The sequence below is a fragment of the Tiliqua scincoides genome, chromosome 6 (assembly GCF_035046505.1).
Source record: "Tiliqua scincoides isolate rTilSci1 chromosome 6, rTilSci1.hap2, whole genome shotgun sequence".
In the NCBI taxonomy this organism is placed as follows: domain Eukaryota; kingdom Metazoa; phylum Chordata; class Lepidosauria; order Squamata; family Scincidae; genus Tiliqua; species Tiliqua scincoides.
Genome location: NC_089826.1, coordinates 87,384,169 through 87,409,690, shown reverse-complemented (window position 1 = coordinate 87,409,690; position 25,522 = coordinate 87,384,169). Strand labels below are relative to the sequence as shown.

The window sequence follows — 25,522 nt, the reverse complement described above, 5'->3', positions numbered from 1 at the left end:
CTACATATACTTCCAAGCAAAGCTGGCCCATCTATGAGGTCAACTGAAGCAGTTGCTTAGGCCTCAGGTTGGAGGGGGCACCCATCTGTGTCGTCTCCACTGTTCTTCCTCCTTTTTCCTGGTTTGGAAGGGGAGGGCAGAGAGGAAGAGGAAGTGTGGAGGGTAGGGGAGTGCTTAGTGAGAGGGTGGAAGGAGCAGAGGCTGGCCCATCATGGGGTAAGGGGGCAGCATTTGGCATGCTTGATCCTGCTTACAAGTTCCTATGTACCCAGATAGTAAGTTGGTTATGCCTGTAATTGTGCATTTGGGGTTAAAATGAGGAACATTAGACATGGATCCACTCTCACACCATACAAAACCATTCTTACATGGATTCCAGTAAGCAATGCAACTTGAGAAGCGAGACGGTACCAAATGTGTGCCTGCCTCCGTCTTCAATGCTTTGTGCTCGGTCTGACTGTATACCAAAAGGGAAACCAGCCTCAGTGCAACAGGCAGTGGCGTAGCTAGAGGGGGTGCACAGCACTATGTTTTGCAGGAGCCTGAATGTGCTGTGCAAGTGGCCTCTCCCCCCCCCCCTCGGAGCCATTCCGGGAGGTGGGAGCAAATTGGAGGTGTATGCCTCCGTTTTGCTCCCCCTGCCTGAAATGGCTCTGAAGGGGAGGGGCCGCGTGCACAGCACATTCAGGCACATGCAAAACTTAGCGCTTTGCATCCCATCTAGCTACACCACTGTCTGTAAGACAGGGAGCTGCTAAACTATGTGTGGTGGAACTTGGAAAAACCCTTCCTCCACCGGCCTGTCTGTAATGCCAGGCTCTCTGCCAAGGCCATGCCAAGTGGGAGTTCAGTGGCACTTATACAGAGGATTGCACAGGACAAGCATGTGCTATTCTTTAATATTCTGTCTGTGCAGTGTGTGTGCCCCGACAATGAACTCCAGCTGTTCTTTTCAATGTCGGTGTCCACAGTGGAGCGTGTTGCCTTGTGAGTCAGAAATACCAGTGAAACCGGTTCTGCTCAACGCTTGGTCTCTAAAATGAGAAACGTCAAAAGCTGCAGTGAAGGACAGTCGGCTGCTACAGAAATATTATAAAAATGGAAACTTTCCCTGAGCCTTTAAGCAAAAAGATTCAAGGAGACTTACAGGGTAGACTAAAAATCAAAGGAAGAGAGAAAGAGAAAGAGAGAAAGAAAACTCCGTGGGAGTGTGATGAGAGCTAGAGACCTCCCTTACATGTAATGAGGTGGAGGGTAGCAAGGAAGATTCCCAGCAGATTGCCGGCAGGGTCTTCCCAGGACACTGGGTGTGGCACCATATGGTTGCAAGGTGTGCACAGGTGCCGTATGCCCCCTGTTCTCCAACTTGCACATGGCGTCAGTGCATTTGCTGCAACTTCTATTCTGCCGTGCAACTTTATAACAAGCTCCTAAGGGGCTCTGCCACTTCACTTGATTCCATGCTCCACTCTGTTCTCTGATGCTTTCTGCTTTGTATTTTCTACGGTTTATCCTATTTTATTGCTGCTGTGTGTAGATACTTGTATGCTGCATTGGCTGCCCTTCTGACAGAACAGTGAGGCAATACTATCTATTATTTTCAGTACTTACTAGATGTTTTTCACTTTGTTTGACTTTTTTGTGTTCTTTTGTGAAAAGTATTGTTTTTAGTCCTTTCTCAGAGCAGCACATTAACATTCAGTGTGGCTGTAGAGTTGATAGAGAGGGAGTGTGTTCTTTCAAATAGGATCTGCAGGGAGGGGGGTGATCTGGATCAGGGCTCCCACAGAGTAGGGCTTCCTCCCTTGTCCCTGCCATGATCACACACCCCCCCCAGCTGCTCTTTGCCCCTGGAGAAAAGCTGTCCTTGGCACCAATGGGAACTTTCCTCCTGGGGCAAACAGCAGCTGCAGGGGAGGGAAGATGGATTGTGACATGGTGGGGCACAGGTTAAATTCCCCATGTCGGAGTCCCCAGTGCAGATTGCGTCCTACTCCTGGGACCCCTCTGTAGAAAAATAAGTCCAAGTATGTTGGCTGTGCTGACACGCTCAATTCTAGTTCTGTTCATTGATGGTGCCACTCTGTTTTTCCTCTTATGAGAGGAAATGGAAACTGGGAGTGGTGAGAGCAGTATATTTTCATAAATAAGGACGCAACATGAGCTTCCCTGTAAGGGGGGATGATGATGATTCAGCCATATTTATATTTCATTTTACAATATATAGCATGGTGTGTGTGTGTGTGTGTATGTGTGTGTGTGAGGAAAACAGACCCCAGGCAGGGGGAGGAAGGTCTAATTTCATCATATTATGTTTAGGTTTATTTCATCATATTAGGTTTACATTTTGCTATAGTTTTACTGGCTGTTTGGCAGTGAGACCTTTTGAAAACAGTTCTGTGTTCCTTCATATCTGAAAACTGTTATAAAAATGATGTGTCGGACTAAGAGAGCCCAGAAATCAATCTGCCCTCTCTAATTGCCAAAGCAGTGTTTATTTCTAGTGTGAAGGAGATGCTTAGAAATTTAGGAAGGCAACCGATCAAAACCTGAATGCAGCTGCTATCAGCTGGGATGTGGAGGTTACAAACCCATGAATCTTCGGCCGCCAATCCAGGTAGCCTCAATTTGCCTGACCTGACTGAGAGCAACTGTCCAAGATCTTCACTATCCCCCACATTCATTCTCTACATGTTTATCCTGCCCTTGCTCCAAGAAGCTCAGGGTGGTTGTTCCTTCCCCCTTTTGTCTTCACAACAACCCTGTGAAGTAGGTGAGGCTGAGTTACAGAGAGAGTTACTGGGCCATGGAGGTATTAAGGATTGATACCAGGGATAAGCAAGTTAGGTGCAACTTGAGTTGAGTCACAAGTCCCCCGTCCCCCAACTTGACTCAAAAATGAGTCGGGGCACATTCCCAGTCATGGAGTCACCTTCTTGCAACTTGAAAGATCTCGAGTCATGGGTCACCCCCTTTAAAAAGCCAGCCATGGAGAAAAGGGGCTACTACCAGGTGTGTGTGTCAGGGTTCTCTTTAAACACTCCCCTGCTGTCCCCATCCCATCTCTAAACAAGGCAGGAGGGGGTGGGATGTATTGCAAGAGAGCAGGGACAGAAGCAGCAAGAGGGAGGAGGGTCACACGCAGCAGCTGCAAGGCTTACCAGGGTGACCCGATCCTTTGCAGCTGTACTCAGAAGTAGTCCCATTTGCACAGGCTTCTTCCTCCCAAGTAGCAATGGAGCCATGAGAAGGAAAGTGTGATTGCTGTATACCACCTCCTCCCCCTCCCCCTCCCCCTCCCTGGGCTTCTCCAGCCAACTGTAAGGCACGAACCCCCTTGGGCTCCTCCTTCTGCCCGACCTCAGACAAAGAAAATATCAGACCTCCCATCCTTCATCCAATGATCATCAGTTCTTTCAGAGAGGGGCAAGATGGGCCGCTCCTGCCTCTTATTTGTTGCAAAAGCAAACATTAACCCGTCCCTGCCTCCTGGCTGGAACATCCCTGCTGCTCATTTGGTCTGAATGATGGCCCCATGAGGTTTAAGAGTGTGTAGGGCCATGCAACACAAAGCCCCACACACCCAGAGAAAAATTAATTTCAAACCTATGCACAGTGGAGATCATAAGAAAGTAGCTTTGGTTGTAAATTCTAAAATTTTAATTTTTGATAACCAAACTTTAATTCTGAAGCATAAAATGCAGCCATCTTATGCATGTTTAACCAAAAGTAAAACCAATGGCTCTCAGGCTTAAGCAAGACTTTGGGGGAAAACCAGAATAACAACAACAACAACAAGGTATTTATATACCGCCTTTCTGGTCATCGGATTACCCCCCTGACTTTATTCAAGGCGGTTTACATAGGCAGGCATTTCTAAATCCCTCAAGGGGATTTTTACAATCATGGAGGTTCTCTCTTTCAAGAACCAACATTTCAGATGGATCTTCCTGGTTTGGTCTCACTTCTGGCTTCCGGTTCTCCCACGCAGGCTGACAAGCAGCTCCATCTCTCACATGGAGGGCAGCCAAGACGCTTCTTGCTCACACCCAGAGCAGGTGGAATCACTCAGCTGGGCTTGTCAGCTGCTTCAAGGTCTTGCCATTCTCAGCCGTTCAGGGAGCTGCGGGTGTCCTCGAACTGGCAACCTTCTGATGTTATCTTCGGGCTAACAGAGGCTCTACCCTCTAGACCAGATCTCCTGCCCCAAGTGTAACCTCACAATGAGTTTTGTGCCAATCACTCACATAATCTGTGCCAAGGTCCTGTCTCTGCCAATCAAAGTCACCTTTTGTAATAAAAGCAATGATTAAAACAGTCAGGAAAACACCATGCCATTTCTATTTTGTTTTGATTTTTAAAACACTGCAGCTCAGTACAGCCTCTCATCTCAAGACTCTCAACAAACTTTCCAAGTATTAATTAAATCTGCCACCTGTTTTACTGACCTGGGAGCCAAGAGGAACACGAGGAAGTTGTCATACAAATCCCAAACCTGATATGAATTTTGGATGTTGGGTGGCTACATTAGTACAGCTTCCCAAACTAGTACAACTATTTTCAACGTTTTTCTTCTCATGCACACTGACCTCTGTGGTCTTCTCTGTGGTCTTCGCCTCTTGTGATGTCACTTCTGGTTTCAGGCAGACTCTTCCAGGTTCTGCAGCTCTGTTTCTAGGACAACTGTCTTTAGTAATGAATTGTCCATGCAGCAACCTCACTGCTTATATTGTACCTTTCTCTTTGAGTCACGTTAAGAAATAGACAGGCGGTCTGTGTTGTCCAAGGGTTTGGTACCTGCGGATTTCTTCATCTGCAGGTCCCTGAATCCGCAGTGCGGGATGACCAGGAGCCTTCACGGGCAAGGGGAGTTGTGCTCTCCTCACTTCTGGAGGCTCTTCTAAAGCCCACAGAAGCCATGCATGTCTGCCCGTGGTCTCTGCAGGCTTCAGAATGAAGCCCAGAGTCATTTAAAGGTAATTTACGGTTTTCTGAGGCCTGCAGAAGCCACAGGAAGATGCATGTGGCCTCTGCAGGCTTCAGAAGAACCTGAGCTCTGGTCAGGTTTGGGGGGGGGGGGTGAAAACAACAGGTTTCAAATACCAGTGGTTTTCCTTATCTGCAGGAATGAAACTGTCACAGGTAATGAGGGTCGCCTGTATAAGTTTCAGATGTTTCCCTTGGTCCGATACTCAAAACTCACTGAATGTGCGTACAGCTCTATCAGAGTTCGTCCTCTGAATCTGACTTAAGGCCCAATCCTATAGGCCAGTTAAGACAGTCAGAAGTCACCTTCCACTTATGTAAATGCAGCGGTGCTAACACAAAGGGCAATGCCACTGCCGGGCTCCTCAGAGTTGCTGACAGCACCAGTTGGAAGCTCCATGCACCAAGGAACCTGGCCCCTGATGACCCGGGTATGGAGGGAGGGAGAGGTTTGGGGAGGTTCAGGGTGGGAAGCAGGGAGGGCCAGGAATGGAAAGTGGGCTGGATCTCTGCTGCAAAAGCACACAAAAGGGTCCTCCATCCCTTTCTCTTGAGAAGGCCTACTTAGAGGTGAGAAAGAAGTTCTTTGCTTCCCCCTGGTTGGCTTTCTAGTCCATTCTCACCCCCAACACTGGAGGCAGCACATGCACCTTCAACGTGGCTTCATCATAGAGGAGGAAGGGGCAGAATCGAGCTGTTAATTGCTTGCTTCTAGTCCTACATCACTCCTTTCGGCTTCGCTCTCTCTTTCCATAAACTGCTACCTCCATGCATATGTCACAGATTTGTCTGAATCTTGTTCAAGATTTTTCAGCAACACCTGACAGCCTCAGTTGGGAGGGGGGGTTAGTTGTTCTGTTTCTGCACACCCTCACCTCCTCACAGCAATTTTCATTCTGCCTGAAGTTGATTTGGGAAGTCCATTTCCAAGACCATGTTATTTTCTGCTGCATTTGGACAGATAACACTCAAAACAGTATCTAAGTTTTATAGCAAGTGGATCACAACCTGTTCGTAACTCTCCTGGTCTTGATAAAGCTTGCTGGATTGTTAGCTTTGTTGGTTCACACTGGCTGGAACAAGTCTTGTGTTGATAACAAAGGCTGAAGATAAACATGAAAAACGAGAGGTCAAGCATAGAACAAGAAGTTCTGGGGATTTCCAGGTAGCTGGACCTCCTTTTTCAGAGCATCTTGAGATTGGCAAGGCAGGAATTGCAGAAACCTCCTAATGCAACCAGTGGTGCAGCGAGAGGGGGTGAGGTGCACTAAGTTTTGCAGGGAGCCTCACCACAGGGTGCAAGCAGCCTCTCCCCCTCCCTTTCAGAACCAGGTGAACACCCCCATTTTGCTCCCATTACCTGGAATGGCTCCAAAGGGGAAGGGGGTGCTTGCACACCCCAATAAGTCTCCCCGCAAAACTTAGTGCTTTGCACCCCCTCTAACTACGCCATAGATTTGCACAGGACATCAGGGCATAAATGGATTAGCTAAGACCAGGCAAACACCAATCATGCACACCCTTTATTCTATACAACACGGTTTTTAAACCTCAAAGAGCGTTTTCCCTGTTGAAGGGGATCAATGTCTTGGAGAGAGCACAACCACCGGTTCATTATTTGTCTGCGTCGCAATACAATAATTAAAATGTATATAAACTAACGGAAAGCCCCTCTCTAGCTCTGAGGTCTCTGCTGGTGAAGTGCCCCCCCCCCCGTGACTCACCTCTGGACTTTGTCATGTACCTGTGCTGCCAGCATACATCTGCCCCCCCCCAGAAGGGGGCCGCCTCTCACCTGTAGCACACCCGGGTTCGTGGGGAACCCGGTGCTAAATCATTCGTAGATGACCTGATTCTGGGTCAGGGTTTCGTAAGTAGCAGAGCAGCTCCCTCGCTGCGATCTATTGAAAGTCAGCCCTGGACAGGAGCTTTTGAAAGGGAGGGCATCAGAATGCAGGTCTCTTGTTACCTGGTGTGCTCCCTGGGGTATTTGGTGGGCCGCTGTGAGATACAGGAAGCTGCACTAGATGGGCCTATGGCCTGATCCAGCGGGGCTGTTCTTATGTTCTTATCTCCAGGAGAATGAGGCTACACCCTGCTTTTCTTCTCTATCTCCCTACCCCTCAATTAGTCCTGTGTCAGAACTTGTATGTTGTAGTGGAGGTTTTAGGGATTATTTAGCCATTTGTCTTGTTAGGCATGAAATCATTAACAAATCTCTCATTCTTTTATTTTGGCAATTGTATCTCATCCTAGTTCTTGTTCCCACTCAGGTCCCAGCCTATCCAAATTTCCAGCACCAAGGCAGCCCTGAGATCAGGGAAAAAACATTCCCTTACCTCGATGAGGTCTCTATGACTGTCTCCCCCACCACAAGAGGCAGCGCGCACCCCATTGGCACAGCTGCATCAGCACTGCAAGGTTGGGTAGGATGAGGTCCTCCGTTGCCTTTAGGCTTGTGTGCCAATCACTGTCTCAAGCATAGGCTAAGGCAGGGCTTTTCAAACTGGGGCATTGCAACCCCCCAAACTGTGGGCCCTGGCCACTTTCACCTTAAGGGGTGGGGGCAGTCTGGAGGCAGGGAGGAGGCAGCGGCATGATCCCCAGGATCAGGCTGCTCAGGGGAGCTGCAGGGGCTTGGGTAGACTTCCCCAAAGTGAAAGCAAAAGCGGAGCAATCGTACCCCGCCTCCACTAAAGCGGAAGTGAAGCATGATTGCTCCACTTTCACTTCTGAAGCTGCCAGGAGCCCTGCAGAAGGTCACGCAGGGCTCCCCGCCCCCCCAGGAGGCTCGAGTAAGTGTGCCCAAGCCCCTGCAGCCCCCCTGGGTGGCACGATCCTGGAAGTGACATTTTCATGTCCTCCAGAGGTCTTAGAAGGCCTTCAGAGGCCTGAGGAGGCTGTGCATGGCCTCTCTGGGCCTCAGAACACCTTCTGGAACATTCAGAACACCTTCCAGGCATGACCAGTGCTCCGCTCCAGTCACTTTCAGAGAGGGAAGAATCAGGCGGGGTCTGTGTTTTGCCAGATTCCCCATCTCTTCACTTGGAGAATTGTTGTTGTTGGCAACCTTCAGTCTCGAAAGACTCTGGTATCGTGCTCTGAAAGGTGGTTCTGGCACAGCGTCTAGTGTGGCTGAAAAGGCCAATCCGGGAGTGACAATCCCTTCCACAACGGGAGCAAGTGCAGTCTGTCCCTGGTCTGTCTCCCTGGCTATGGGCCTTCCTTCTTTGCCTCTTTGCCTCAGGCTGTTGGCCAAGAGTCTCTTCAAACTTAGAGAATTATGCCCACTTTAAGCTAATGAGCTCCCCTTCTTTCCCCAACAATGACCCTAGTTCTGCCCTGCAGCACTGCTGAACCCCACCACCAGAGTAGCTCGCCTGTTCAACCTGGAGAGGTCTTCCTTCCTTCCTCCTCTCTACTGCCAGCAGCATCTCTAGGCACTGCAGTAACACCTTGGTCCTCAGCAGGTCTTGGCTGTGGCAGCCACACACCAGTCTCCAGCAGTCTCTGTTCTAGCTGTCTCCAAAGTCCACTGACCCATCTGTCCTTTAGTCAGTTAGTCCATCAGCCATTAGTTCCTCCAGCTTTCCTCCTTCTACTACCCACCAAACTCTCCCTTCATCAGGTGCTGCTTTTATCCCTTAATAACCTGGCTGCCTCTAGTGGTTGCAGTTGTGCAGCAAACCCTCTGCTGAAAGCCCAGGCCTTAACCCTGTATTCTCCAGATCCGCCACAGCAGAGAGCCACTGCAGGCACCACATCCCAGCTCCTCGCCAGATCTTGCGCATTTCCATTATGGGCGGTGACTGCCACTGCCACCCCCAAAATTGTGCCACCTGGGAGCACAGCATCCCCAACCCCCCCCCCTTAGCTGTTCAAGTGCTTATGTGTGATAGTCCTCCTTCTATTGGCACATTAGAAACTTTTAGGATACAGTCTTGAAGTGCCAACCAAAGAAATATTCCAAACCTGCAATTACAAGCCAGCCTGATTATCATGAAAATAATCATTTAGACCAGGGGTGCCCAAACCCCGGCCCTGGGGCCACTTGTGGCCCTCGAGGCCTCTCAATGCGGCCCTCAGGAAGCTCCCAGTCTCCAATGAGCCTCTGGCCCTCCGGTGATTTGTTGGTGCCCACACTGGCCCGATGCAACTGCTCTCAGTGTGAGGGCAACTGTTTGACTTCTCGGTGAGCTGTGGGATGAGGGCTTCCTCCACTGCTTGCTGTTTCACATCTGTGATGCAGTAGTGGCAGAAAAGGAAAGGCCAGCCTAGCTTTGTGCAAGGCCTTTTATAGGCCTTGAGCTATTGCAAGACCTTCATTCATTCATATAAGTTCATCTTTAATGTATTCATTTATGTAAACGTATGTAAATTTATTCAAGTTTGAAATGTAAATTAATTCTTTTCTTCCCCGGCCCCCCAACACAGTGTCAGAGAGAAGATGTGGCCCTCCTGCCAAAAACTTTGGACACCCCTGATTTAGACCTATGCATAAGAAAATAAGAACAGTCCCACTGGATCAGGCCATAGGCCCATCTAGTCCAGCTTCCTGTATCTCACAGTGACCCACCAAAGGCCCCAGGGAGCACACCAGATAACAAGTGACCTGCATCCTGGTGCCCCCCCTTGCATCTAATACAGCCCATTTCTAAAATCAGGAGGTTGCACACACACATCTTGGCTTATAACCCAGTAATGGATTTTTCCTCCAGAAACTTGTCCAATCCCCTTTTAAAGGCATCCAGGCCAGACGCCATCACCACATCCTGCGGCAAGGAGTTCCACAGACCAACCACACACTGAGTAAAGAAATATTTTCTTTTGTCTGTCCTAACCCTCCCAACGCTCAATTTTAGCGGATGTCCCCTAGTTCTGGTATTATGTGAGAGTGTACAGAGCATCTCTCTATCCACTCTGTCCTTCCCGTGCATAATTTTGTATGTCTCAATCATGTCCCCCCTCAGGCGCCTCTTTTCTAGGCTGAAGAGGCCCAAACGCCGTAGCCTTTCCTTATAAGGAAGGTGCCCCAGCCCAGTAATTATCTTAGTCGCTCTCTTTTGCACCTTTTCCATTTCCACTATGTCCTTTTTGAGATGTGGTGATGCAGTGTTGCCTTCTCTCTCTTTCTCCCTCCATTCACCCCTAAAAGGAATTCCCCCAGCCATAAACAGCAAAGGCCGAGGGGTAGAAGGAAATAGGATTTGTGTGTGTGTTAATTTAAACAGGAAAGGTAGATGGAAACCAAAACAAATGAAAAGGTATTCCAAGCCCACCTTTCTCTGTTCCAGGTCACAGAGGTCCTAACGCCTCAGCGGAATGGGTGGGCATGTTTGGGATAAAGGAAGGGAGGACAGGGAAATGATGGCCTTTCATAGATAAATTTGGTGGAATGAAAATAAGCAAGAATCAAGAGGAAACAAAAACAAGATAATCACATGAATTACGGGGTGGAAATTCTATATGCAACAGTTCTATATGCCAGAAAGGTGAGTTTTTCATCAAAGTCCAGAGAGAGACAAATGACGTATTCATAAGCTTGATATCCTATTAAATGAATTCATTCTTGAAATTTCCACTGGCCTTAGACACAGTTTGGTCCAGTTATTTTATTGTGTTATTTTTTATAATATATTGTACAGCTCAACCATGGTCAAGTGCCATTGTCCCAGACCAGGGCCTCCAGCAGCCAGACTCACAGCCCAATCCTAGCCATACTTTCCTGGGAGTAAGCCCCATTGACTCCAATGGGACTTACTTCTGAGTAGGCATGCATAGGATTGGGCTGTCAGGCCCCATGTGGTCTACATCCCTTCCAGCTCTGGCTTCCCAGAGGTGGAAACAGCAGGTGTGTCGCAAAAACATAAATGCAGATAACCACAGGGGCCAGGCGGCTGAAGAAACCAATGGAGTTTTACTTGGTGCTGTGCAGCCTCCAACTGTGGTCTGGTTCCTCGGGATCTTTGGGGGAAAGCAGCTGTTTTCACACGGCTCTTCTCCTCTTACAGTACAGTACAGCAGTGGAATAGCTAGAGGGGTGCAAAGCATTAAGTTTTGCAGGGAGCCTCACCGCAGCGTGCAAGGGGCCCCCTCCCCTTTGGAGCCATTCCAGGTGGTGGGAGCAAAATGGAGCATTCACCTGGCTCCAAAGGGGAGGGGCCCCTTGCATGCTGAGGTGAGGCTCCCTGCAAAGCATAGTGCTTTATAGTGCACCCCCTCTAGCTAAACCGCTGCAGTACAATGCCTTCTTGTTGCTTTTCTGGGTTGTTTCCAGGACCCAAAGCATATGCTAAAGAGCAGTGCCATGGAAGACTTTCCAGTCCACTTCGGCGTGCCTGAATATATGTATTCTGCCTGCCTGATTCCATTTTAGCACTCAGGCAGCCCCATCCTGACTTAAGAGTGGCGGATCTCATGGGCTGCCACTGTAAGTCCTGCTGCAAAAGGCATGCGGCTGTTGTGTGCTGCAAGACTGCCAAAGCGAATGGCAGGGGGTGGTTCAAGGGGAGCGGATCTCATCAGCAGTCACGCACACGAGTGTCCTGTGCCCCCTTTCCTGTCCTGATGTGCCCGCCAAGGCTCGTTGTACTTATGCCAACTAAACAGCAGGTGGAGGTCCAAGGAGACCCACTGGCAACCAAGCAGCTTATAAAAAGGTAAGTACTTTACTTTGGTAAACCTTTATTGGCATATAGAAAGTCCATCGATAACAATAAATATAACAAGGCAAAGAGATACAACCTTATCAGTTATTAACTTCTGGCCTTTGCCATAGAAACTACCGCCAAAAATTCCGCCACCAAAATGGTGGTGGAAGGAGAATAATCACTGAGAAGGATTGGGAAAGGATCAACAAGGGAAACTGGAAGAGAAGAGAGAAAAGGGCCAAGTAGGTGGGACCTGAGATTATAATGGGCAGTACACCGAAGAAGGATATGATCCAAAGTATCTGGTTCAGCTGAACAAAACAGACATGATCTATTTGAACGAGGGATTTTAGAAAATCTCCCTTGGTGTATTGCAGATGGAAATATGTTCAATCTTGCTAACATGAAAACCCTTCTTTTGGTCGGATTAATAAATTGGACAAAATAATTTGCAGGGCGGCCAAGGGAAGGGGACAATCCGAAGAAAAGGGGTGAACAGGTCGGATTTAAATTAGACAATAATGTTACGTATTCTTGCTCCCAGAGTTTGAATTTAATGAGATGATGCGCTTTTTGAAGGTCCACATCAGCTAAAAGTTCAGGAGAAAGATCTAAGGAAGATAATTTGGCATAGATAAGTTTAGACCAATTAGATGAAAAAGGGTCTTTTAATAAATCTAAGAGAATAGAATTCAGGTGAATATTAAGATGGAGTCTAAGCCAAAACTTAAAAGTAGAGGTCCAAGCTGCAGTAGTGGGGAGATGAATACCCAGTTCCAAAATCATAGTGGACAACCTAATTAAGTTTGGAACTCCAAGAATTCTTCTCAGAAATTTAGCTGCTGCCTTATCTATCTCCTGATTAGCTGCTTCAATCCAGACAGTTACTCCATATAATAATTTAGGATAAATTTGTGTTTGGAGAGCATGAATGGCAGCAGGAATATACTGATTACCTTTATGAAAATGGAACTAAGCAATCACATTCTGAGATAACAGTGCTGAGGAGATGGCGGATCTACGGTGGTATAACCAAGAATGTCTATAATGAAAATTAATTCCCAAGTATCTGAAGGATTTGACTTACTGGAAAGTTAAATTGTCAATCCTCCAGGAGGACAATGTCCAAGATTTAGAAAAAACTAAAATCTTTGTTTTTTTCTGAATTAATTGATAGAAGATTAGCGAGACAATATTCTTGGAAAGAACTCAGCAATCTAAGAAGACCCAGTTTAGTGATAGATAGTAATACAGCATCATCTGCGTATAGGAGGATCAGGATAGAAGTACCATTTAGGGAAGGGGCAGAAATTCCTAAGGTAGGAAGAAAGGAGGGGAGATCAGCAAGACAGAGATTGAGAAAGGAGCCAGAATACATCCTTGTCGGACACCCTTGTTCACCAGAATACTATCAGACATGGCACCTGAACAATCCAATGGCAATCGGATATGGCCAGCGGGTGGGGGCCTTAATGCTGAGTCATTCAGACATCTTTCAATTTTGGTTCTGTATTCTCATTTCTTGAAAAATTTGTTGAGTCATTATAGCTCGCAGCCAAACAAGCTTTTCAAGAAGTGGGCTGCAGTGCTTTTTTTTTTTTTAAAGAAGAAAGAAAAATCCCTGCTGCTTAAAGCTTCTAAACTGTGGCACGTTCCAGACTCCAAGTCAGCCAAGCACCTGTTTAGCAAGACACCTAATTACCTCTTTCTCCTTTCATCTTGCTTGCTTTTGGTTTGCAACCCTGGTTTAGGAGGAATTAAATTCAGCTATGTTCCATGATGATTCTTGAGCCATTTTTCTTTCTTCCTTTCTGAACCATGGAACATATCACTCCATATGCCCTCTGGAAGTTATAGGGTGCAGGAAAGTTCCCCTACTTTTCCCTGTCTAGAAGGCAGAAGAAATGTCTGTTTTGCTGTCAAAAGGAGGTAGCATCCAGACAGTTTCTTTGGGTGCATTTTCTCCCATGTACTCCTATTGTCTCCTATGTTTCTCCCATCAGCTGTCTTGCTTTGCTTCCCAGCTCCTTTAAGCTATGGCAGAGAAACACAAAGGGCAAGACCCTTTCAGCTGCACCTACAGTATGGACTTTTCTTCCTAGGGAACCCCACCTGACTCCATCGTTACATGAGCTTCATCAACTCTTTAAGACATAGCCCTTTAAGGAAGTGTATGATCAGGCTACATTTTTTTGAGGGTTGTTCCCTGTTTTTCCACTGATTGTTTTATTTCTGATTTTTTTTTCCCCTGCAGAATGACTTCTGTTGTCCTGGCTTGTCATTACATTGTTCTGTTCTTTTTTGAACTTTTTGTGGTGGTTTTATTTTGTTTACTGTTGTTAATTGCTTTGCATTTCAGAAAGAAAAGTGTGATTTAATTTTCAAACAGTGAATGAATGAACTGTAGTTTGTTAAAAGACAGGAATGTTTCCCAGCATGCCATTACATCTAGAAAGAGCAGACTCCTTGATTTTTCATGAGTGCAGAAAATGTCCATGATGTAGTATTTGGTGCAGAATTCAGCATCCTGGAATTACAGCTTTCATGTTTTTGAAAAGCAAGTTCCTGGTCCTCATGTTTGCAAAGATGTGTTTGAAAGAGTGTGATCCCAGAAATCTGAGTTGACAGCTTTGTTTGATCTCCCTGTATTGACAAGGCCTTCAACTTTATCATCATCCTTGAGACTCCAGCTTAGGGCTGTGAAACATCAAGTCTTGCCCTCTCTCCCTCCCAGCTTCACGTTCTCACACCCCAAGCAGCTGTGTAAGCATCCTCACTGCAGAGGGGTCATGGCCATCTCAAGGATGAGCAGCTTTGGGATCACAGCCTTGACCCCTGCCCAGGTGCTGGATGCCTTCAGCTGCCCTGAGCAGGAGAGGAATGAGGGGAGGGTGAGAGCCACAACAAGAGCAAGGAGGGCTGGGTCCAAATGTCTGCAAAACATGGAGCTAGAGCCATCAGGAGGTACAATGTGGCAGGACAGGGTCGGGGAGTCTTTGGCAAGCACAGAAGACTTCTGCATCTGCAGCGCAGAAACACCTTATCTGGTAATTTGGGGGTAATAGTAATACCATAGTCTTTCGAGACTGAAGGTTGCCAATACAGTAGTAATACTATTGGCCTGACTGACAATCATTGGAAGGATTACCAAGGTAATATATGTGAAATGCCTTGGATACTTCGGGGGAAAACTGTATATATATGGGCGTGAATGGCAGTTTCCTTTTCAGGGCAAACAGCAGTTTTGCTGGACAATCAATCAGACCCATCCCATGTGGGGAAAAGGTAAAACAAGACTGCCTTTCCCCACTGCCCTCCTGATTCTGATCAGGCCTCCCCCAGGGCTGCTACTGAAGGGAAGAAAGAAACCCAAACAGAAGAGACTAGTTTGCATTTTATGTCATGGGTAGCTTGGCCCAGAGAATTGCCAAACGCTGTCTAGCCTGCAGTTCCCAGGATTTGGGGAGAAAGACCATGATAGACACACTGGCGTTCAATGGATACCGTATATGTTCATAGTGTGTGTGTGTGTGTGTGTGTGTGTGTGTGTGTGTGTGTGTGTGTGTGTGTGTGTGTATATAAAATAATAAACTTTATTTATATCCCGCCCTTCTCCCTAAAGGGACCAGTCATGCAGCAGCATAATGACCTTTCAGTCCATGACAGGCAGCATATACAATGGTGGTATCATATGATTACTGTATAGTGGAGCTGAAAAACCTCTATCACCTAGTGATGCCATAGCCGTCATAGCACTGTAGCCCAGGGTGCTGCATGTTGCAGTGATGCTGTTGTAAACAAGCCTTCTGTGTTGCCAGTCGTATAAAAGTATAGCACATACAATTATGTACAGTACCTAAAACTTGATAATGATAGTAAACGACTATGTTTCTGGTTATGTATTTACTATCCTATACTTGTCATTGTTATTTTAGAGCAGGGGTGCCCAACCTCCGGCCCTGGGGCCACTTGTGGCCCTTGAAGACTCCCAGTTCAGCCCTCACAGAGCCCCCAGTCTCCAATGAGCCTCTGGCCCTCTGGAGATTTGTTGGAGCCCGCACTGGCCAGATGCAACTGCTTTCAACGTGAGAGTGACTGCTTGACCTCTCGCGTGCGCTGTGGGATGAGCGCTTCCTCCACTGCTTGCAGTTTCACATCTGTGATGCAGCAGTGGCAGTGAAGGAAAGGCCGGCCTTGCTTTCTGCGAGGCCTATTATAGGCCTTGAGCTATTGCAAGACCTTCATTCATTCATATACGTTCATCTTTAATACATTCATTTATGTAAATTTATTCAAATTTTAAATGTAAATTCTTTTTTTTTCCCCGGCCCCCGACACAGTGTCAGAGAGATGATGTGGCCCTCCTGCCAAAAACTTTGGACACCCCTGTTTTAGAGTGTACTCTTTCTACTTATTTAAAAAAGGTTTGCCACAAACAGTATGCTGCATTACCCCAGCAGCAGCTTCATGCATCTCGTGTGTAGTAGGCTATATACCATCTGGGTTTATTTAGGTATACTCTATGATGTTCACACAATGAAGAAATCGCATAATGACGCATTTCTCAGAACAGATCCCCATCATTAAGTGGCACATGACTGTATACATGCTCTGTGTATAAACACTACCAGTGTAGGTGTGAACAATAAGATAAGCTGTGTGCTTTCTGGTTCTACAACAGGTCACACAAATTGACCAAAAGCTGGACGACATCTTGAACGCTCTTCAGATCCAGTTTGGCAAGCACTCGTCAGAGTGGACAGCATCTTCAGCCACTTCAAGAGCTCGGCGGTTACGATCCTCTTCGGATTCTCCCCCAGTAAGCCGTAAGATGTGAAAGAACAGTTGAACAATATTGCACCATCTTTTTATTCTTTCATGCATGGTTGTCGTTGACATTGAGATGCAAATTTGCCACTGGTTCAATGAATCCATGGACAGACGGAGTGAGAGAAGGCTATTTTTCTGGCTGCCCTTCCTTGTAAACTGGATGCCGTCCATCCTCATCCGCACCATGAGCTGGAATCCACAGACTGTGGCATTCAGTTGGATCAGAAACAAACAAGGATGTTGTGGGGGAGCCTGGCAGTTTCCAACTAGCAGGCATGTTTGTCTACTCTGCATGTTAGGATCAAGTGATGCTGTTGCTTAATTTCTAGAGGAGATGCCAAGGCTCACATCTCGTCTAGACACACCTTCTTTTGATCTGAATGCCCTTCACCTGTGTATTGAGGACTGTGTCATGTCCATTGGTGAGGAAAATGTACTCTGCTTCTGCCCAGATTGCCTTCCTTTGTTCTCATATGTTTCAAGATTGAGTCCTGACAGTCAAAACGGATGCTAGAGCTGCACCCTTCACAGACAAATGGATTCCCATGCCTGCTTTTCCAGCAGGTAATCAGTTCTGAATAACTGTTCAGTTATCAATCAGTGGAAATGCAGGAGGATCTCAACCTAGTGGATGGTTGACACATTGGCCAATCATGGGTCATTGACAAGTTTTTACAGCATAACAATCACAAGGTTAGAATCCATGTGGCTTTCCAACAAGGTGCAGCCACAACCATTTTGCCTCAGAGTAGAAGAAGCAGTTGTGTGGCACGTTAGTCATTGCTGACAGCAACCCATCTACCTCCTGTATTTTGGAGTTTTCAAGTCAGTTTTCTTATTCTGTGAAATAAATATTTTCCTTTATCTTCATAGCCAGAAAGTTATCCTAGTCCAAAAGGAGGAGTGGGGACTACCCCATGTGTTGCATTTCTACTAGTACTTACCTAGAACCTTTCATCAGAGAACATTTGGCCTAGAAATTGGGGTAGTGGACAAAATTTGGGAAGCCAAAACCGGGGGGGGGGGGTGTTTGGGGGAGTGCCCAGAGAAATTAGTTTTGTGATTGCAGCAGCTGTTTATTTCATTTTTATAAAATGTACTGTTCTTTTGGTGGCAGAAAGAACAGCTCTTTGGAGGTCTTCTCAGTGTCCGTCTACTGAGTTGCTATGCATTCTCCCTCTACACCAGCTATTTTCAACTGATGTGCTATGGCACACTGGTGTGCCATGGAAGATCTGCAGGTGTGCAGCAGGGGAGTTTGGAGCACAGCAGTTGAAAATGACTGGAAAACTCTTCTGAGTTCTGTGCCTCTGTTTTTTAGGGCAACTGGCTGTAGTTGTCCATCCCTCTTCCAGCTCTGCCAAGGGACAGACAATTCATCACTACAGGAAGTTGCCCTTGAAACAGAGGCGCAGAACCTAGAAGAATCTCTTGGAAGCCAGAAGTGACATCACAAGAGGTGAAGACCGTGCAGAAGATTATAGGTGTCAGTGTGCTATGAGAAGAAAAATGTTCCCAGGGTATTCTAGAGTGGTAAGACCATTACAGCTAGCAGGAAGCAGATGTTGGAAAGTGCACCAAACTGCTGCTAAGGCAGTGACTAGGAAAAAAAATGGAAAGGACGGCAGCCACGACAGCCAACTGGAGATAAACCTTTCCAAACAGGCGCACACACTTTCTCAGATGCTCTTGACTAACTCTATAAAATAGTCAAAATCCTCCCTCCCTGCCCACATTTTCACCACTTTCACATGGGACAGTAAAACTGGCGGGGAAGGACTCTTCACTCCTCCCTAGTCCCCACCGTTTGTCTCTAGAGGAATTACTGACAGTCCAGCCGTTCTCTGTGTCAGGTGACAAAAAGCGCAAGACTTCAGTGGACTTCTTGTGGCCAGAGTGGGGCTCCACAAAGGAGCTGAATGAAGAACCTTTGCTGACGTAAGCAAAGTATGTTCTCAAATGAGACAGAATCACGTTGAAGCCGAACAATAGCGTGCAATAGATGTACTTTGGGTAAGAACGTTTTTCTAGCAATTTACTATAGTAATTCCTGTTGAAAATGTTTCTTTTCATTCAGAAGGGAGGCTAAGAATGTGTGGACTGGGACTCCCTTTTTGCAGGTGTTTCTGTTTCCCTGTATTCTGGAATCACATGCAATTTTTGGAGTATAGATTCAAAGCATTGTTAATATGCGTTGCTTACATGCATGTTATTCGCTATAACTGCACATTACATTTCCCATTCAAAAGCACAGACCTGAATACCATTGCACATTGCATGTGCCATATAATTCACAACTGTGCGTCATGTTCCCCAGTCAAAAGCACTAACAAGACAGGCTTCAATGGTTGTTTCTTATTTATTTTTCACATGTCACCTTCCTCCAAGGATCTCAAGGTGACTTGTATAGTTCTTCCCATCCTTTTGTCCTCATAACAACCCTGCAAGGTAGGTAACACTTGGCTGAGATGTTGGCTGGCCCAAGATCACCCAGGAAGCTTCATGGCTAAGCAGGGTTTGGAACCTACATCTTCCAGGTCTAAATCCAGTTTCCAGATAACTACACCTTCCTGGCTCTCAGTGTTTCAAATTGCATGCGCAATTGGATAGCACTTCATGTTCCCCATTAAAAAGTAGTCAGCAGTTTAATTCATGTCTGATGGCTGTTAATTGTTGTGTACTGCAAGTGTATTATTGGCCACATTTGTGCATCACATTCTCCATTCAAAACTTCAGGCAGTGAGACAGAGCTGAGTCACTGTTATACATTGCAAATGCACTGAGCTTAATTCATGCAACATGTTCTCCATATAAACGTACGTCTGGCAGAGCGGATTAATGCAGTTCTGTGTCTTTGTTGCATGTTCCATGTGAAGCTAGTTTGCTTGCATCCTGCGTAATGAAGCCGTCACTTTGTTTGAACACCCAATAACTGTATTTGCAAATACTGCGGCCCCAAGGCAAATAGAGGAGGTTTTTTGTTTTGTTTTGGCTTCAAGAGTGGGGGGAGTCATAGCTCATGCTTTCCATGCATGAGGTTCCCAGTTCAGCATTCTCAGTTTAAATGAATTCAGTTTATGAGGGCTGGTAAAGGCCAGAGGTGCCACTGCCAGTCTGAGTACGCAACAAAGAGAAGTTTCCAAGGCGCACTTTGGATGAATTTGGAACTGATACAAGTTCTCTCCCTACACCCCAAACAGAAAGGATGAAGATCATTTTTCCAAGCCAGTTCAAGGGTTGAAAAAATTATTTCTCCTTCCTTCTCCCTGCCACTGCTATTCTTAAAAGCCATCCCTGCTGGTCCCCATGTCACCACAAGGGAGAGACAGGCTCTCCAAGTTCTTCTCCCTCAAATCAAAATCCAAACTAAAGAATTCCTTTCCCCATTCCCCAAACCCCTCCTGCGAGTCCCACCATTCCACAAATGTCCTGCTCTCCTCTCACATGCATACCTGTCTCGCTGTCAGTCCTGGGAGCAGCCAGGAACTTCCCCCTCTCGATCACCCTGATGTGCAAGGTTGCAGCACACCAGGGCACAGAGGCTGGCAATCCAGGGGAAAGCTAATTCTCCAGAAAACTGCTGCAGTTGCTTGACAGACAAAAGGTAGAAGGATGGAAGCTGTCTGGGAGGTTGGGGACTAGCAAAAAGGGCTTTGGGGGACCATGTGGCCTGGTGGGGCAAGGGAAGAGAAGCTGGACGTTCTTTTCCAGCTTGGATTTGGATTGAGTTCAGAAGTTTGTGGAAGGTTTTTAAGGTGGCCTTTTATGTGGGGGTGGGCTTTTCTGAGCCCTCTAGTTCTTCTTTGAGCCTGGCTTAGTCCAATATCACTGGCCACTCAAGCAGACAACACTGTGCTAGAAGGACCAGGGCTCAGCCTCTGTGCAGTGCAAAACCTCATACGATATTTACTGCAGCGCTCAGTAGACAGTGTGGGCTCCAGTGATGGATGAAATCCTCCCATCCTGATTCATAATCAGCCTGACAACACTTCTTGGAGAAAGATCTTTTATTTATTTTTCACATTTTTATACTCCCCCTTCCTCCCAGGAGCTCAGGGTGGTCACATGGTTCCTTCCCTCCATGTTTCCTCATAACAACCCTGTGAGGTAGGTGCGACCAAGTGATCGTGACTGGCCCAAGGTCATCAGGAAGCTTTGTGGCTGAACAGGGATTTGAACCCGCAGCCTCCAGGCCCAAGTCCAATTCCAGAACCACTACACATCTTTTTTTCTGCATGTTCTTTTTCGCCTTGCAGTCTGAGCCTAAGATTAGATCTGTTCTCCTCGTCACCTGCCCCCTTCTCCAAACTCATGCTTGTAAAGAGAGAGGTGAAGGCCATGAGAGAGACCTTTCAAAGCCTGGAAAAACCACTGCTGCCCCACTTATTTGAAATGTCTTCTTGGCTCCGTGACTCCTTCATGAGCATCCAAGCCTGAAAGACAAGGCCGCCCCTGCTATATTTCTCTCCTGTTTCTGTCTCTTCACAGGAGTAAGCTTGGGGAAAGGGGGTTGGCAGTCAGGAGAGCCAGTGCTGGGAAAATCCATCGCCACTCCAGAGTGGATTTGGGCTTGGCACATCATTGCTCAGGGTTTTCTGACATGCCTCCCCAGCCCCACATTCCACAATTTTGCACCCTCACTAGCTGACTCCAGTTGCCATACTTTCAATGTAGGAAACCTGTATATAACAACAGCATCAGGTGCGAATCCATGGGGGAAGGACTCTGCGGAACCGTCTGTTGTCTGCAGCTGCGTTGCTAGAGAATGCAATCAACAACATTTTTTGGTTGATGGACATGATATAAATGGGCTTGAATTGCTCCTTGACTTAACCAGTTCTGTACATATGATAAATTTCATAAGTTATATTTGAATTAAGTTTAATTTTGGTTGTACATTGAATATATATAGTATAAATATATAGCTCTCTCTCTTCTAGCTGAAGTACCATTTCTTTGAAATGTCCATGATCTGTATAATTGCCTATGTAACAAAATGTATTTTGACTTGCACTTCAGAAAATAATTTAAATACACCAACATTGATAAATATTGTAAATAGCACATCTCAATTGAAAAAGTTCCTGTTTATTAAAGTCTCTTTAGACATTTGTTATGCGTACAGTGTCTTCATGAAATGGTGAGTCCAATTGATGTGTACGTTCACCCTTTGATGAACTTGCTTCACTTCCACATCATGTGATGGGTTGCATGGGTGAATGCGCCACAAACATGCCATTTATAAAACTGAAAATGCCACAAATGCCATGTTTTTAATGTAGAGTCAGTTGACACAGGGTACATAAATCAACTTTAGCAAAATAAAGTGATGTACGCACATGTGGAACAGATTATAGCAGTGGTTCTCAAATGTTTTAGTATCCATAGCCACTTTTTAGAATGACAATCTGTTTGGACCCACTAGAAGTGATGTAATTGACCAGGAAGTGATGTCATTGCCAGAAGTGACATCATCAAGCAGGAAAATTTTAACACATCCATACGACAAAATCAAATTAAAAGTAAGCAATTAAATTAAAAGTTTACAAAATGTGTAAGCTTAAAAAAATTTTTAAAGTAAAGAAGAATCCTCTGAACCCACCCAAGCACTTGCTGTTTTAAAAAAAAATTCCCTAAACATTCTAATGGTTGCAATTCTATCCACACGTAGCCAAGGAATTCATCTCCATTGACTCATGGTTAAAACCATATACATAATAGCCTGTTAAAAGTACAGATGTGTAACATTTCAGCAAATACCATGGTAGCATCAAATCTAATATATTAAAAATAAAATACATATTGAAATTATTGAGGCCCCCCCTGAAATTGACTTGCGACCTAGTGGGTTCTGACCCACAGTTTGAGAAATGCTGGATGACAGAGATTTAAGAAATCCAGTTAATCATCTAATTGCCTCTGCCTCAGGAGGTGAGGCATATGGTGGATGCAGCATCCATGACAAACAAATCTGAACTTTCATTAAGATAAAGTCCTATATAAGAACACTAGAAGATCCCTACTGGATAGGCCAAGGGCCCATCTACTCCAACTTTGTGTATCGCACAGTGGCCCAACAGATGCCTCTGGGAGCACACAAGACAACAAGCGACCTGTTGCCCTCCCTTGCATCTGGCATCTGAGATAGGTCACCTCTAAAAATCGGAGGTTACATATCCCACCGTGGTGTGTAACCTGTGATGAACCTTTCCGCCACCCATCTGTCCAATCCCACTTTCAAAGGCATCTAGGCCAAGTGCCATTGCAACATCCTGTGGCAAGGAGTTCCCTTTGCTACTCTTTGCAGCATGCTTTGGTCTTTCTTCCCTTTCCCACAATCTGAGTTTATCAAGCCTTGTTCCTAAATGGGCAGAAAGTGATTAATGCCTGTTGGCCCTTCCAGGTGAAGAAAAATAGAGCAACCACACCTATGGAGCGCTCTCTGCAGCACCTGACTGTGTTGAAAACAAAGCAAAGGACGAGGTTGTAGTCATCCTTTTACCCGCTGACCATTGTGGAAGGTTGGATGAAATTGGACGAAAAGTGAAAGCGCATGGACAAAATCTGAAATGTGGCTATATTTAAATCAGCTGAAAGAGCAAAGCAACTAAAGTCAAGTGGATGACTCTGCAGACGCGTGTGGCCTCTGGGAAAGAAGTGCCTCTGGGAACTAAGTGCCAGGTAAGGCACAAGAGTTTAGCATCTGGGCGAGGAGAAGGCAAGGAGACCTCTGAGTTTTGGAGAAGGAGAGGAGGAGGAGCAGGAGGAGGAGGTAAGTGTACTCATTCTAACGCTTTGTCTTTCCAACTCCCTGTCTTCTAACCTTAACCTTACCTTTAAAGCAACCTTAAATCAAAATTGAAAGTTAGCACCTAAGGGAGGTACATAGGGCTACTCTGAGCAGGAGCAGAGTCCTACTCGTGAGTAAGAGCAGCGTCCTACTCGTGAGTAAGTGCCCAAGGGTCAGGCATATAAATCAAAATTGAAAGTTAGCTGCACCTAAGGTAGCACTTAATCGAAGGAAGGGAGGAGGATAAAGTGAAAAGCAGGTTTTCTACTTCTTTAAATTAAACCTATACTTAACCCAGGTTAAACCTAATCTAAGTTGGAACATAACCTAAACAGGTCAGTAAATTGGGACACAGGATCTAGAGAGCAATAAATAATTAAACAAACCCAAATAAAAACTAGCTTGAGGTTACAAAAACAGTCCAGCCTAAGAGAACAGAACTAGGAGGGAAAGGACCTAGGAAGGGCCAATTCCCAACCCATTAAGAGCCCCAGTAGGCTAATCCAAGCAGTCCATTCAGGAGCCTGCAGAGGAGGTCACGCCCATCAGCAGCCATTTGCCTTCCTGAGCTTTTGTAAACTCACCTGGGAAGGCCAGCCCCCTTTCAATCAGGAAGGAAGGAGGGGGGAGGAGCCAGCCAGGAGTATAAAGCTAGGCAGGCCATCGCGTGAGGCTCTCTGCAGACGCGTGTGGCCTCTGGGAACCCAGTGCCTCTGGGAACTAAGTGCCAGGTAAGGCACAAGAGTTTAGCATCGGGGCGAGTTCAGCAGCAGGGTGAGGAGGCCAGGGCCCCAGACACTGCCCTTCCTCTTCCCTAGAGAAAAGGGCTGCTATCCAGTGTACGGTTTTTAAAAGGACCCCTAAATAAAACAACAACAACAACAACAACAAAAAAGCTATGCAGTCAGACAGCCAGCAGCAGAGGGGGGGCTATCCAGTGTTCTGCATCGAGTGCCACATGTATGATTATATGCCTCTGGGGCATAAGTCATGGGTGTGTCCTCGGTGCAAGGAGCTCCAGGATCTCAGGGAACGCGTCCGCTCCCTTGAAGCCTTGGTGGCCGACCTGGAGAAGCGCAGGCAGCCAGAGGAGGACCGTGGGGAGACTTCTGGGGACGATCAGGCTTCGTCCCAACCTCAGGCGTGCAGCTCCTCGGCTGCCCGGGTGGGAAGTCTCGGGACTGGAGGACGTCATCCTGGAGAGGAGGGAAACAATCCCCTAGGGGGGATCCCTTCTCCAGGGGATGGGCCCGTATCCGAGCGCACTCGGGATACTCCTCGGCGGGAGGGGGGTCGGGGGCTTCTTGTAGTGGGGGATTCGATTATTAGAAACATAGAGAGGGGGGTTTGCGACGGATGTGAGGACCGCATGGTGACTTGCCTGCCTGGTGCGAAGATTGCGGACATCACTTCTCGTCTAGACAGGCTGGTAGACAGTGCTGGGGGAGAGGTAGCGGCTGTGGTGCATGTCGGCACCAACGACGTGGGCAAGTGTAGCTGGGAGGTCCTGGAGGCCAAATTTAGACTTTTAGGCAGGAAGCTGAAAGCCAGGACCTCAAAGGTAGCGTTCTCTGAAGTGCTACCTGTTCCACGCGCAGGGCCAGCTAGGCAGGCGGAGATCAGGGGTCTCAATGCGTGGATGAGACGGTGGTGTAGGGAGGAGGGGTTTAGATTCGTTAGGCACTGGGGAACGTTTTGGGACAAGCGGGGCCTGTACAAGAGGGACGGGCTCCATTTGAACCAGAATGGAACCAGACTGCTGGCACATAACATTAAAAAGGTGGCAGAGCAGCTTTTAAACTGATCCCTGGGGGAAGGCCGACAGGAGCCGAGGGGCATCCGGTTCGGGACTCCTCATCCCTATGGGATGAGGATGGGGAGGTTAGAGAACAACAAGACAAAGGCAGGGTAGGAGAAGAAATTGGGAAAGGTAGGGAGATGGGATGTGATAGACGGTTTGGCACAATGAGAGGATGCGGGGACAAAGGAGCGAATAAGCAGCCCATCCTGGGGCATTCCGTGTATAATTGCTTTTATGCGAATGCCCGAAGTCTACGAGCAAAGGTGGGAGAACTAGAATGTCTGGTGACAAGGGAAAATATTGACATAGTGGGCATAACGGAAACCTGGTGGAATGCGGAGAATCAGTGGGATACCGCAATCCCGGGCTATAAACTCTACAGGAGGGACAGGCAGGGGCGTGTTGGAGGTGGGGTGGCCCTTTATGTTAAGGAAGGGATAGAATCCAGCAAAGTAGAGATTGAAG

The 25,522-nt window shown here is 46.8% G+C and overlaps 1 protein-coding gene across 1 annotated transcript in view; it reads left to right on the top strand.

Moving 5' to 3' along the window:
- The window catches only part of LOC136655753 (potassium voltage-gated channel subfamily KQT member 1-like), a 288,896-nt gene extending 271,445 nt beyond the window's left edge, over positions 1–17,451 (top strand). The window contains exon 17 of the mRNA XM_066632372.1: positions 16,318–17,451. Coding sequence (XP_066488469.1) covers positions 16,318–16,473 — 156 coding nt within the window. The 3' untranslated portion in view covers positions 16,474–17,451. The remainder of the gene's footprint in view (positions 1–16,317) is intronic.
- The last annotated feature ends 8,071 nt before the right edge of the window (positions 17,452–25,522 follow it).